Raw genomic sequence first — 14,504 nt, forward strand, 5'->3', positions numbered from 1 at the left:
CCAACAGCCTGATGAGGTGGGGACCCTTATTATCCATCCCGAGTCCCCGGGACCTCTTTCCTCTGCCAGCCTGCCCTGCCTCGCCCTCTACATCGCTTTTCTTTTCTTTTCTCCCGCTTCCTTCCTTTTTCTTTTCCCTCCCTCCCTCCCTTCCTTCCTTCCTTTTTCTTTTCCCTCCCTCCTTCCCTTCCTTCCTTCCTTTTTCTTTTCCCTCCCTCCCTCTCTTTTCTTTTTCTTTCCCAGCCTGCCCTGCCTCGCTCTCTACGTTGGTTTTCTTTTCTTTTCTTTCTTCTTTTTCTTTCTGCCCTTCTCCGTTGGTTTTCCTTCCTTCTTTTTCTTTCTCTCTCTCTCTCTCTCTTTTTTTTTTTTTTTTTGAGATGGAGTGTCGCTCTGTTGCCCAGGCTGGAGTGCAGTGGGGCAATCTTGGCTCACTGCAACCTCTGCTTCCTGGGTTCAAGCGATTCTCCTGCCTCAGCCTCCTGAGTAGCTGGAATTACAGGTGCCCACTACCACACCCAGCTAATTTTTGTATTTTTGGTAGAGACAGGGTTTCACCATGTTGGCCAGGCTGGTCTTGAACTTCTGGCCTCAAGTGATCCATCTGCCTGGGCCTCCCAAGGTGCTGGGATTACAGGCGTGCGCCACCACACCAGGTCTCTATGTTGGTTTTCACTGCAGTGAATGTGTCCAGAAATCTGGTGTATGCGCTCCCCATTGCTGCTGTAACAACTGACCACTCAGTGGCTGGGAAAGACACCCAGGTATTATCTCATGGGTCTGTACGTCAGAAGTCCTGGAGGGCAGGGCTTGGGCTGAAGTCTCACATCAAAGTCTCCATCCACCGTGATCTCATCTGGTGCTTGGAATCCCCCTCCAGGCTCACTCCTCTTGCTGGAAGGGTTCAGTTCCCAGTGGCTGTAGGACCTGGGTCCCGCCTCCTGTCAGCCAGTCACTCGCAGCTCCTGTGGTTGCTTTTTGGTCCTCACTCGTGGTCCCCCCATCCTCACAGCCGGGAGCAGTGTTCAGATCCTGCTTGCTCCTGAGATCTCCGCCACTGCCCCTCCGCCGCCAGTCAGAGAAAGCTTTCTGCTTTAAGGCCTCAAGGGATTCCACTGGGCTAACCCGGATAATCCTGGATTGTCTCTCCGTCTGAGTCAACTGTGCCAAATAACGAGACATGCAGGAGTGACAGCTCCTCATACTCACAGGTTCTGGGCAGGGCATCTCTGGGGGGCTGTCTCAGAAATTCTGTCTGCCTGAGCCATCCTCCTGTTCCATTGCCACACCCCGTATCTCAAAGTCCTGTCATGTCCTGTATATCGCTCTTGCCAACTCCCTGAGCGCAGCCTCACGGCCACCATCCTGGACCAGGCCACCCTTGAAGCTCCCTCGCTGCTCTCATTCTTCTCCCCCTTCCCCAGGCATCCTGCCCACCCTCTGTTTCCCCTGCTAGAGCCTAAACGCTCTTCCAAAACCACGAAGCTACCATGCCACTCCCCAATTTAAAATCCTGCAACGGTGCCCTAGGAGCTTCGGGGGATGAACAAAAGTCCATAAAAGTCGTTTGTGGCCGGGCGCGGTGGCTCAAGCCTGTAATCCCAGCACTTTGGGAGGCCGAGGCGGGCGGATCACAAGGTCAGGAGATCGAGATCCCACACGGTGAAACCCCGTCTCTACTAAAAAACAGAAAAAAAAAAATTAGCCGGGCGCAGTGGCGGGCGCCTGTAGTCCCAGCTACTCGGGAGGCTGAGGCCGGAGAATGGCGTGAACCCGGGGGAGCGGAGCTTGCAGTGAGCCGAGATTGCGCCACTGCACTCCAGCCTGGGCGACAGAGCGAGACTCCGTCTCAAAAAAAAAAAAAAAAAAAAAAAAAAAAGTCATTTGTTCAAATGATTTCTGAGCAGACTCTCCACCAGGCACCTCCTGCAGCTTCCTGCGCTGTAGGATGGGGAGGTTCAACTATGAAGAAGGCTGCAGTAAGCACTAAGGGTGGCTGTCCCATCGGGCCCTGCCCTCGTTCTCTCTTCACCCCTAGGTCTTCCCAGTACCCTCCTCCTCTGCCCTGTCACATCCAACAAATCCCGTAGGGAGCCCTTTTCCCATATCCCTTCCTAGGTTCCCTTTCTATATTGCTCTCCCGGCTAGCACTTTCCCGGGCGGAAGCTTGGGAGACCAGGACTCTCTGTCTAGCTCACCATGGCTTCCCCGATGCCTAGCACAGTGTTGGGCACATAAAGAGGCTCAGTAAGTTGTTCTGAATGAATGGAAAGTCCAGTATGCACGGTGCAGACCCAAACCTACTGAGATTCCCTTTACTTCTAATAATCGTCTGCCTTGTGCCAGTGATTTTTCAGTGAACCCTTAGGGGCCAATGGTCCTGGCCCCCACAGCTCCATGGCACAAAGTCTGGAAGGAGGCTGGGTGCAGTGGCTCACACCTGTAGCCCAGCACTTTGGGAGGCCGAGGTGGCAGATCACTTGAGGTCAGGAGTTCAAGACCAGCCTGGGCAACGTGGTGAAACCTCGTCTCTACTAAAAATACAAAAATTAGTCGGGCGTGGTGGCACATGCCTGTAGTCCCAGCTACTTGGGAGGTTGAGGCACGAGAATTGCTTAAACCCAGGAGACAGAGGTTGCAGTGAACCGAGATAGTGCCACTGCACTCCAGCGAGGGTGACAGAGGGAGACTGTCTCAAAAACAAACAACGACAACAAAAACAAAGTCTGGGCCAGGGGTGGTGGCTAATGCCTCTAATCCCAGCGCTTTGGGAGGCCAAGGCAGGAGGACTGCTTGAGGTCAGGAGTTTGAGGCCAGCGTGGGCAACATGGTGAGACTGTCTCTACAAAAAATATAAAAACATGGCAAGACTCTGTCTCTACAGAAAATATAAAAATGAGCCGGATGTGGTGGCGCATGCCTGTGGTCCCAGCTACTCTGGAGGCTGAGGTGGGAGGATCGCTTGAGTCTGGGAGGCAGAGTTTGCAGTGAGCTGTGCTTGCGCCATTGTACTCCAGCCTCGGCGACCGAGCAAGACTCCATCTCAAAAACAACGAAAACAAAAACCAGATCTGTCTGGGAAAAGCTCAGGCTTTGGTTGGTGGCCCAGAGTAAAGCGTGTCTCCCACTGCAGTTGGGGATCTGTGGCTGATAATGGATTCAATGGCCACCCCGCTGCCCCTGGCCAGAGCCTGCAGCTGCCATCCCTCTTGTGGCTCACCTCCACCCAGAGCACCCTGGCAGTGAAACAACCCTGTGTGATACTGTAGTGGTGGATACATGTTAGAAATGTTGCCAAACCCATAGAATGTACAACACCAAGGGTGAACCCTCATGTCAACAATAGACTTTGGGTGGTTATGATGTGACAATGTGAGTTGATCAATTGTAACAAATGTACCCTCTGGTAGAAGATGATGATGGGAGAGGAGGTGCATGTGTGGGGCAGGGGGCAGATGGGAAATCTCTCTACCTCCCTTTCAATGTTGCTATGAGCCTACAACTCCTCTGTTGAGGCTAAAGCAGCTCCATCTTGGATGCTAAACTACTGTGTTATATAATAAACTCTAAGATTTCCAGTTTATCTGTTGTTCCTTGTGTATGAGGCTGTATTTACCATTATCCTGCCGTGACGTCCAAGAGCCTTGATGTTATCACACTTCGCTTGCCCACACATCCCTTCTGAATAACCTGCTCCCTTGGGACAGAAGCTTTGGATCTGGGGATACTGCTGCGGGGAGCTACGATCTTGTCTCCCCACACCGGAGACACAGACACGGCTTCTGTTCATAAGTCCCTTTGAAACGTTTCTTTCCAGGAAACTGGATTTGTCAGATAACAACGTGTTAAAAATGTGAAGAAATTGGGACGTTTATACACTGTTGGTAGGAATGGTGCAGCCACTTTGGAAAACGGCCTGGCCTTTCCCCAAAACATTAAACACAGAGTTACCGTTTGACCCAGCCATTTTCATTGTATCTACCCAAGAGAACGGCAAAATATACCCACACAAACACTTGTCCGTGGATGTTCATATCAGCATTATTCATAATAGTCAAAAGGTGGAAACAATCCAATCCGTGAACTGCCGAATGGATAAAATGTGGCATATCTATACAATGGAAAATTATTTAATAATAAAGCACTAGGCTGGGCACGGTGCCTCACGTCTATAATCCCAGCCCTTTGGGAGGCAGAGGTGGGCAGATCATGAGGTCAGGAGTTTGAGACCAGCCTGGCCAACATGGTGAAACCCCGTCTCTACTAAACACACAAAAATTAGCCGGGCGTAGTGGTACGTGCCTGTAATCACAGCTACTAGAGAGGCTGAGGCAGGAGAATTGCTGGAACCCAGGAGGCAGAGGTTGCAGTGAGCTGAGATCGTGCCGTTGCATTCCAGCCTGGCCGACAGAGTGAGACTCCATTTCAAAATAATAATAATAATAAAGCACTAATAAATACTGTAACATGGACAAACCTTGAAAATGTTATTCTAAGTAAAAGAAGACAGTCACAAAAGACTGAATATTATGTAATTCCATTTCTATGAAATGTCCAGATCACATAAATTGATAGAGACAGAACGTAGATTAGTGGTAGCTTAGAGTTCAGGAAAGATAAGGAAGTCAGAGGGTGATAGCTAAAGGGTACAGCGTTTCTTTTTTCTTTTCTTTTTTTTTTTTTTTGAGACGGAGTCTCGCTCTGTCGCCCAGGCTAGAGTGCAGTGGCCGGATCTCAGCTCACTGCAAGCTCCACCTCCCGGGTTTATGCCATTCTCCTGCCTCAGCCTCCCGTGTAGCTGGGACTACAGGCGCCCACCACCTCGCCCGGCTAAGTTTTTGTATTTTTTAGTAGAGATGGGGTTTCACCGTGTCAGCAAGGATGGTCTCGATCTCCTGACCTCGTGATCCACCCGTCTCGGCCTCCCAAAGTGCTGGGATTACAGGCTTGAGCCACCACACCCGGCCTTTCTTTTTTTTTTTTTTTTTTTCTTTTTTTGAGGTGGGGGTCTCGCTTTGTCACCCTGGCTGGAGTTCGGTGGCACAATCACAGCTCCCCACAGCCTTGATCTCCCCAACTCAGGTGGTCCTCCTGCAGGCTGGTCTTGAACTCCTGGGCTCAAGAGATTCTCTTCCGGCCGGGCGCGGTGGCTCACACCTGTAATCCCAGCACTTTGTGAGGCCGAGTGGGGTGAATCACGAGGTCAGGACTTCTACACCAGGCTGGCCAACCTGGTGAAACCCCGTCTCTACTAAAAATACAAAAAATTAGCTGGAAGTGGTGGCGGGCACCTGTAATCCCAGCTACTTGGGAGGCTGGAGGAGAATCGCTTGAACCCAGGAGGCAGAGGTTGTGGTGAGCCAAGATCGTGCCACTGCACTCCAGCCTGGGCAACAGAGCAAGACTCCATCTCAAAAAAAAAAAAAAAAAGAGAGATTATTTCGCCTCAACCTCCCAGAGTGCTGGGATTACAGGTGTGAGTCACTATGCCTGGTAATATCTCAATTTGTGGCTCGGCCCAGTGGCTCAAGCTTGTAATCCCAGCACTTTGGGAGGCTGAGGCTGGGTGGATCACTTGAGCCCAGGAGTTGGAGACCAACCTGGGCAACATGGCAAAACACCATCTCTACACAAAATACAAAAATTAGCTGGCATGATGGTGCATGCCTGTAGTCCCACCTACTCGGGATGCTGAGGTGGGAAGATTGATTCAGTTCTGGAGTTCAAGACTGCAGTGAGCTATGATTGAGCCACTGCACTCCAGCCTGGGCGACAGAGGAGACCCTATCTATCTATCTATCTATCTATCTATCTATCTATCTATCTATCTATCTATCTATCATCTATCTATCTATCTATCATCTATCTATCTATCTATCTATCTATCTATCTATCTATCTATCTGTCTATCATCTATCTATCTATCTGTCTATCTATCTATCATCTATCTATCTATCATCTATCTATTATCTATCTATCTATCATCTACCTACCTATCATCTATCTATTATCTATCTATCATCTATCTACCTACCTATCATCTATCTATCTATCATCTACCTACCTATCATCTATCTATCTATCTATCTATCTATCTATCTATCTATCTATCTATCTATCTATCTATCTATCTGTCTATCTATCATCTATCTACCTATCATCTATCTATTATCTATCTATCATCTATCTACCTATCATCTATCTATCTATCTATCTATCTATCTATCTATCTATCTATCTATCTATCTATCTATCATCTATCTACCTACCTATCATCTATCTACCTACCTATCATCTATCTATCTATTATCTATCTACCTATCATCTATCTGTCTATCTATCTATCTATCATCTACCTACCTATCATCTATCTATTATCTATCTATCATCTATCTACCTACCTATCATCTATCTATCATCTATCTACCTATCATCTATCTATCTATCTATCTATCTATCATCTATCTACCTACCTATCATCTATCTATCTATTATCTATCTATCATCTATCTACCTACCTATCATCTATCTATCTATTATCTATCTACCTATCATCTATCTGTCTATCTATCTATCTATCATCTACCTACCTATCATCTATCTATTATCTATCTATCATCTATCTACCTACCTATCATCTATCTATCTATTATCTATCTATCATCTATCTACCTACCTATCATCTATCTACCTACCTATCATCTATCTACCTACCTATCATCTATCTATCTATCATCTATCTACCTATCATCTATCTGTCTATCTATCTATCTATCTATCTACCTATCATCTATCTATTATCTATCTATCATCTATCTACCTACCTATCATCTATCTATCTATCATCTATCTACCTATCATCTGTCTATCTATCTATCTATCTATCTATCTATCTATCATCTATCTACCTACCTATCATCTATCTATTATCTATCTATCATCTATCTACCTACCTATCATCTATCTATCATCTATCTACCTATCATCTGTCTATCTATCTATCTATCATCTATCTACCTACCTATCATCTATCTATCTATTATCTATCTATCATCTATCTACCTACCTATCATCTATCTATCTATCATCTATCTACCTATCATCTATCTATCTATCTATCATCTATCTACCTACCTATCATCTATCTATCTATTATCTATCATCTATCTACCTACCTATCATCTATCTATCATCTATCTACCTACCTATAATCTATCTATCTATCTATCTATCTATCTATCTATCTATCTATCTATCTATCATCTATCTATCTGTCATCTATCTTCTATCATCTAATCTATCATCTATCTACCTACCTATCATCTGTCAGTCTATCTATCTATCTATCTCTCAATTTAAAAAAAATCCTCCCCAATTTTTAAAAAAATGTACCTTAGTCCATCTAGATCTAACTTTCTCAGTTTGTAGGTGAAGCACTGACGCCCAGAGAGGCTAAATGACTTGCCTAAAGTCATTTGTCATTTAGAGCCCTGGACTAGTGCCCATTAATCTTTATGTTATCAGTCATTGTACACTGCTTAAAGTAAGCTCAGCTGGGCACAGTAGCTCACGCCTGTAATCCTAGCACTTTGGGAGGCCGAGGTGGGCAGATCATGTGAGGTCAGGAGTTTGAGACCAGCCTGGCCAACATGGTGAGCCTCTGTCTCTATTAAAATACAAAAATTAGCCAGGCATGGTGGTGTATGCCTATAATCCCAGCTACTTGGGAGGCTGAGGCATAAGACTCACTTGAACCGGGGAGGCAGAGGTTGCAGTGAACCGAGATTGTGCCACTGCACTCCAGCTGGGGCAACAGAGCAAGACTCCATCTCAAAAAAAAAAAAAAAAAAAAAAAAAAAAAAAAAAAGAAAAAGAAAAAAAGAATAACCTCAAATAGTAGCCATTCCAACAAAATCAATAAAGCAATAAACTCACACAAAACAACTTGGGTTCAGAACAGATTTCTGAGTCTGGCCTTAGAAATACACAGTGTGTTGGCTGGGTGCAGTGGCTCATGCCTGTAATCCCAGCACTTTGGGAGGCCAAGGCAGGCAGATCACGAGGTCAGGAGATCGAGACCATCCTGGCTAACACCGTGAAACCCTGTCTCTACTAAAAATACAAAAAATTAGCTGGGCGTGGTGGCGGGTGCCTGTAGTCCCAGCTACTCGAGAGGCTGAGGCAGGAGAATGGCGTGAACTCGGGAGGGGGAGCTTGCAGTGAGCCAAGATTGAGCCACTACATTCCAGCCCGGGTGACAGAGCGAGACTCTGTCTCGAAAAAGAAAAAGAAAGAAAGAAAGAAATACACAGTGTGTTAACAACAAAAAAAGAAAACAGGCCAGTTGCGGTGGCTTACATCTGTAATCCCAACACTTTGGGAAGCCAAGGCAAGTGGATCACTTGAGGTCAGGAGTTCGAGGCCAGCCTGGCCAACATGGTAAAACCCTATCTCTCCTAAAAATACAGAAATTAGCTGGGCATGGTGGCAGGTGCCAGGATCACTTGAACCTGGGAGGCGGATGTTGCAGTGCGCTGAGATGGCACCACTGTACTCCAGTCTGGGTGACAAAGGGAGACTCAGTCTTTTTTTTTTTTTTTTTTTTTTTTTTTTTTGAGACGGAGTATCGCTCTGTCGCCCAGGCTGGAGTGTAGTGGCCGGATCTCAGCTCACTGCAAGCTCCACCTCCCAGGTTTACGCCATTCTCCTGCCTCAGCCTGCCAAGTAGCTGGGACTACAGGCGCCCGCCACCTCGCCCAGCTGGTTTTTTGTATTTTTTAGTAGAGACGGGGGTTTCACCGTGTTAGCCAGGATGGTCTCGATCTCCTGACCTCGTGATCCGCCCGTCTCGGCCTCCCAAAGTGCTGGGATTACAGGCTTGAGCCACCGCGCCCGGCTGAGACTCAGTCTTAGAAAGAAAGAAAGAAGGAGAGAGAGGGGGAGAGGGGGAGAGAGAGAGAGAGAGAGAGAGAGAAAGAAAATAAAACAAAACAGTGTGGTTTTCTTTTTTTTTTTTTTTTTTTTTTTTTGAGACGGAGTCTTGCTCTGTCACCCAGGCTGGAGTGCAGTGGCCGGATCTCAGCTCATTGCAAGCTCCTCCTCTCGGGTTCACGCCATTCTCCTGCCTCAGCCTCCTGAGTAGCTGGGACTACAGGCACCCGCCACTTCGCCTGGCTAGTTTTTTTGTATTTTTTAGTAGAGACGGGGTTTCACCGTATTAGCCAGGATGGTCTCGATCTCCTGACCTCATGATCCGCCCGTCTCGGCCTCCCAAAGTGCTGGGATTACAGGCTTGAGCCACCGCGCCCGGCCTAACAGTGTGGTTTTCTGAAGACATATTTTTTCTCAGCACTTCATTGTCTTATGGCTCAAAATGCAGACACGTGTGACCTGGGCCAAACTGAGGTTCCTACACTTTCACTATTTACATATCCTTTTTAGCTAAACTCAAATGTCAAATCACAGGTATGGGTAAAGTCTGGGCTTGGAGACAAGTGGACCTGGGTTCAAATCCAGCTTTGTGTGAGCTACACCAAACTATTCACCTTTATGTGTGTCAGTAAATTGTTAATATAAAGGTTTTATTCCTGGTAAAGGGATGGTAAAGTCTTTACCCTTACCATAGAGGTATTTTTTGGTGAGCACTGAGATATTGTATGTAATATGCTTGCCACATAAATGTTAACATGTTAACTGTCTTTTTCCTTCCATGTAAGAGCTGAAGGGACTCCACAACTGAGGCTCTGAGTGAGGTCAGTCAAGTGAGTCCATTTGTTTGAATTTGTTTGAATTGGGTTTCTCAGGAATGAAATTCTCCATCACTCTGCTGGACAGAGTTCATTGTGCCCCATGCACACAACTGGCAGTACTTCTCCCCTTGGTGAACCTGGCACATTTTCATCTGTCCTAAAAGGCAGAAACACCACTCAGAAACAAGAACAGAAAACCACCCTGCAGAGTCCTGCCACTGTGTGCTCGGAGGAGGCCACAGAGCTGCTCTCACAGACCCACACGACACTCAAGAAAGGATTCCCAGGGAGGGGCAGAACCGCTATTACAAGACAGAAGAGGAGGAAGAAGAGTGGGGAGAGTATGGGGGTGGAGAATGGTACAGCAAAGTTGTCAGCAGGAAGGCAAAAGCTGACAGTAACCTAAAGCTCAGGAAGGAGCTATCTTTTCTCAAGAAATCGCAAAACAAAAACCTTTAAAGGATCAAATTATTTTTTACATTGTATATACAAACCTTATTTGCTTTCGAATTGTTTTTTATTGTTTATATAGCATGTTCATTGATGACTGATATATTTTTCTATTTGTGAAGAGTTTTGGGAAGCTCTAAAGTGAGCATGGATTACATCATAATTTCTCTTATTAAAATACTAAATTTTAGGTCTGGTGCAGTGGCTCATGCCTGTAATCCCAGCACTTTGGGAGGCCAAGGCGGGCAGATCACGAGGTCAGGAGATTGAGACTATCCTGGCTGACACAGTGAAACCCCATCTCTACTAAAAATACAAAAAAATTAGCCGGGCTTGGTGGCGGGCGCTTGTAGTCCCAGCTACTTAGGAGGCTGAGGCAGGAGAATGGCGTGAACCTGGGAGGCAGAGCTTGCAGTGAGCCGAAATCATGCCACTGCACTCCAGCCTGGGCAACAGAGTGAGACTCTGTCTCAAAAAAAAAAAAAAAAAAAAAAAGAAAAAAAAAGAAAAAAAATTAAATTTTAAGGTAGGTGCAGGTGCACCTGTAGTCCCAGCTACTTAGGAAGCTGAGGCAGAGATTGCTTGAGACCAGGAGTTCAAGGCAAGCCTGAGCAACAAATATACTGAGATCCCATCTCCCAAATAAGCAAATAAACAAACAAGATAAAATACTATTTTTTTTGCTGGGCGCGGTGGCTCAAGCCTGTAATCCCAGCACTTTGGGAGGCCGAGGCGGGCGGATCACAAGGTCAGGAGATCGAGACCACAGTGAAACCCCGTCTCTACTAAAAATACAAAAAATTAGCCGGGCGCGGTGGCGGGCGCCTGTAGTCCTAGCTACTCAGGAGGCTGAGGCAGGAGAATGGCGTGAACCCAGGAGGCGGAGCTTGCAGTGAGCCGAGATCGCACCACTGCACTCCAGCCTGGGCAACAGCGTGAGACTCCGTCTCAAAAAAAAAAAAAAAAAAAAAAAAAAAAAAAACTATTTTTTTTTTTCTTTTGAGACAGAGTTTCGCTCTTGTTGCCCAGGCTGGAGTGCAATGGCGTGATCTCGGCTCACTGCAACCTCCGCCCCCTGGGTTCAAGCGATTCACCTGCCTCAGCCGCCCGAGTAGCTGGGATTACAGGCACCCACCAAAACTCCCAGCTAATTTTTTGTATTACCTCGTGATCCGCCCGTCTCGGTCTCCCAAAGTGCTGGGATTACAGGCTTGAGCCACCGCGCCCGGCCAATTTTTTGTTTTTTTTTTTTTTTGAGACGGAGTCTCGCTCTGCCGCCCGGGCTGGAGTGCAGTGGCCGGATCTCAGCTCACTGCAAGCTCCGCCTCCCGGGTTCCCGCCATTCTCCTGCCTCAGCCTCCCGAGTAGCTGGGACTACAGGCGCCCGCCACCTCGCCCGGCTAGTTTTTTGTATTTTTTAGTAGAGACGGGGTTTCACCGTGTTAGCCAGGATGGTCTCGATCTCCTGACCTCGTGATCCGCCCGTCTCGGCCTCCCAAAGTGCTGGGATTACAGGCTTGAGCCACCGCGCCCAGCCAATTTTTTGTATTTTTAATAGAGATGGAGTTTCACCATGTTGGCCAGGCTGGTCTCGACCTCCCGACCTCAGATGATCTGCTGGCCTCGGCCTCCCGAAATGCTGGGATTACAGGCATGAGCCACCGTGCCCAGTCAAAATACTGAATTTTTAAAAATATTTTTTGTTTTGTTTTTGAGGCAGAGTCTCTCTCTGTCGCCCAGGATGGAGGGCAGTGGTGTGATCTCAGCCCACTGTAACCTCCGCCTTCCAGGTTCAAGTGATTCTCCTGCTTCAGCCTCCCGAGTAGGTGGGACTACAGGCCCATGCCACCATGCTCAGCTAATTTTTGTATTTTTAGTAAAGAGAGGTTTCACCATGTTGGCCAGGCTGGTTTTGAACTCCTGACATCAAGTGATCCGCTCTCCTCGGCCTCTCAAAGTGCGGGGATTACAGGCATGAGCCACCACGCCCGGCCGTAATAAGCTATTTGTTTTGTTTTGTTTTGTTTTGTTTTGAGACGGAGTCTCACTCTGTCTCCCAGGCTGGACAGCAGTGACGTCATCTTGGCTCACTGCAAGCTCCGCCTCCTGGGTTCACCCCATTCTCCTGCCTCAGCCTCCCGAGTAGCTGGGACTACAGGTGCCCGCCACCACTCCCGGCTAATTTTTTTGTATTTTTAGTACAGATGGGGTTTCACCGTCTTAGCCAGGATGGTCTCGATCTCCTGACCTCGTGGTCCTCCCGTCTCGGCCTCCCAAAGTGCTGGGATTACAGATGTGAGCCACCACGCCCGGCCTGTTTGTTTTTATTTAATGCAAAACAAATAAAATTGATTGCACTTTAGTTCCAGAGTTAAAAGGTTTTTTTTGTTGTTGTTGTTTTGTTTTGTTTTAGAGACAGGACTTTCCTCGGTGGCCCAGACTGCAGTGCAGTGGCTATTCACAGGTGCAGTCATGGCTCACTGAAGCCTCTAACTTCTGGGCTCAAGCGATCGCCCTCTCAGCCTCCTGGGTAGCTGGAACCACAGGCATGAATCACCACACAGGAGAAAGACCAACTTTTAAGTTGGTTTAACTGACCTGTGCTCCCACCCACAACCACAAGAACACTTCTAAGTTTCTACTTACTGGCCTGTTGCAGCAACACAAAAATGGCAGGCCTGCCACATCAGGATCAAAGGTAATTAGCATTACAAATTAGTAATTTGCAGCGATTATCTAATTAATATTCATCCAGAGTTCCAAAAAATAGTGGAAGCGGCTAATCAGAGATACCAAGATCCACTGGATCTCGGCCTGCCACCGCCCCCCACGCCCTGGCAGCTCTGTCCCTTAACCTTCTACCGACCCATGCAAAGGGCGGTTCCTCATAGCTCTCCCCGTGCACTACAGGGAGCTCCGTCCCCAAAGCTTCCCTCCGCTGTTCCCGGCTTCGCTGGAGCCGTCCTTCCCTCAGCCCCGGCTGGCTTCTTGGCTAGGCCCTCCGCATGTGTAGCGTCAGGCAATGGTAAGAACTGCGGGGAAAACAATGGTGAGGGCATGCCAGTTTGGAGAGAGAGGGGATTGCAATTTCAGATGAAATCATCAGGGAAACCTCTCCCATGAGAAACACTGGAACGGAACCCTGCGGGATGAGAGTGAGCCACATGCTATCTGGGGAAAAGCGGTGCAGACTCAGGTCAGTGGGGTCATTACTTGCTCTGTATCTTTCACACCTGCCCAACGGGATCCAGGGGTCAGAAAACAAAGTAAGAAAAATTATGCATGAAAGGAGGCAGCCTTAGGCCGGGCGCGGTGGCTCACGCCTGTAATCCCAGCACTTTGGGAGGCCGAGGCGGGCGGATCGCCTGAGGTCAGGAGTTCGAGACCAGCCAGACCAACATGGAGGAAACCCCCGTCTCTACTAAAAATACAAAATTAGCCGGGCATGGTGGCGCATGCCTACAATCCCAGCTGCTCGGGAGGCTGAAGCAGGAGAATCGCTTGAACCCGGGAGGCGGAGGTTGCAGTGAGCCGAGATTGCTCCATTGCACTCCTGCCTGGGCGACAAGAGCGAAACTCTGTCAAAAAGGGAAAAAAAAGGGGACATCCTTTCCAGCACCCAGGGCCCCGCTCCCTCCGGCCCAGATTCCCACGGCTCCGCCCCCAGCCTCACAGTCCCTCGGCTCCGCCCTAATCCGTTCCGCCCCGTCTCTTGACCTGCGCTCCCACCCACAACCACCAGAACACTTCTAAGTTTCTACTTACTGGCCTGTTGCAGCAACACAAAAATGGCAGGCCTGCCACATCAGGACCAAAGGTAATTAGTATTACAAACTAGTAATACTAATATATAGGGGATGGCCCCGCCTATAGGACCATGACTCCGCCCCTCTCCGCTCTCCGTAGTCACGGAGCTGAGCATCAACGATTGGGCTGAGTCGGAGACGTCGTTTCCTGGTTGGCCGTGTTGTGCGGCGGCTTCTCGCGCAGCTGATGACCTGGAAGTGATGCCTGAAGCTGGGGACCGCGTGGGCTCGCCTCCCTGGGACTAGGTTTCCGTGGCCGCTGCGATGACCAAAATAAAGGCAGATCCCGACGGGCCCGAGGCTCAGGCGGAGGCGTGCTCCGGGGAGCGCACCTACCAGGAGCTGCTGGTCAACCAGAACCCCATCGCGCAGCCCCTGGCTTCTCGCCGCCTCACGCGGAAGCTCTACAAATGCATCAAGAAAGGTGAGGCGGGAGCCGGCGTGGCCGGAATGGGGTCGCGGGTGGCGGGGCGAGGCCCCCGACCGACTCTTCTGTTGTTGC

At 48.4% G+C, this 14,504-nt stretch overlaps 1 protein-coding gene and 2 long non-coding RNA genes across 23 annotated transcripts in view; 1 reads left to right on the forward strand and 2 right to left on the reverse strand.

Moving 5' to 3' along the window:
* Positions 1-14,504, forward strand: part of NHP2 (NHP2 ribonucleoprotein) — a 170,049-nt gene that overhangs the window by 151,154 nt on the left and 4,391 nt on the right. For 6 of the 13 annotated variants that reach the window (XM_050794258.1, XM_050794256.1, XM_050794255.1 and 3 more), the window contains exon 2: positions 14,192-14,426. In XM_050794258.1, the coding sequence (XP_050650215.1) occupies positions 14,267-14,426 (160 nt within the window). In that variant the 5' untranslated portion in view covers positions 14,192-14,266. The remainder of the gene's footprint in view (positions 1-14,191; positions 14,427-14,504) is intronic. The other 7 variants (XM_050794262.1, XM_050794261.1, XM_050794260.1 and 4 more) reach the window with 2 other exon arrangements.
* Positions 346-14,268, reverse strand: LOC126956942 (uncharacterized). The gene is made up of 2 exons (XR_007726597.1): positions 13,962-14,268; positions 346-1,158 (listed from the first exon to the last, which is right to left on the reverse strand). It is a non-coding gene; the product is annotated as an uncharacterized LOC126956942 (long non-coding RNA).
* Positions 6,007-7,224, reverse strand: LOC126956944 (uncharacterized). 9 transcript variants are annotated; one of them, XR_007726605.1, is made up of 4 exons: positions 7,132-7,224; positions 6,947-6,961; positions 6,358-6,587; positions 6,194-6,277 (listed from the first exon to the last, which is right to left on the reverse strand). It is a non-coding gene; the product is annotated as an uncharacterized LOC126956944 (long non-coding RNA). The 9 variants fall into 9 exon arrangements; XR_007726604.1 differs by lacking the exon at positions 6,947-6,961 and adding an exon at positions 7,015-7,029; XR_007726603.1 differs by lacking the exon at positions 6,947-6,961 and adding an exon at positions 7,015-7,074.

This window comes from Macaca thibetana, chromosome 6, assembly GCF_024542745.1.
Source record: "Macaca thibetana thibetana isolate TM-01 chromosome 6, ASM2454274v1, whole genome shotgun sequence".
NCBI lineage: Eukaryota > Metazoa > Chordata > Mammalia > Primates > Cercopithecidae > Macaca > Macaca thibetana.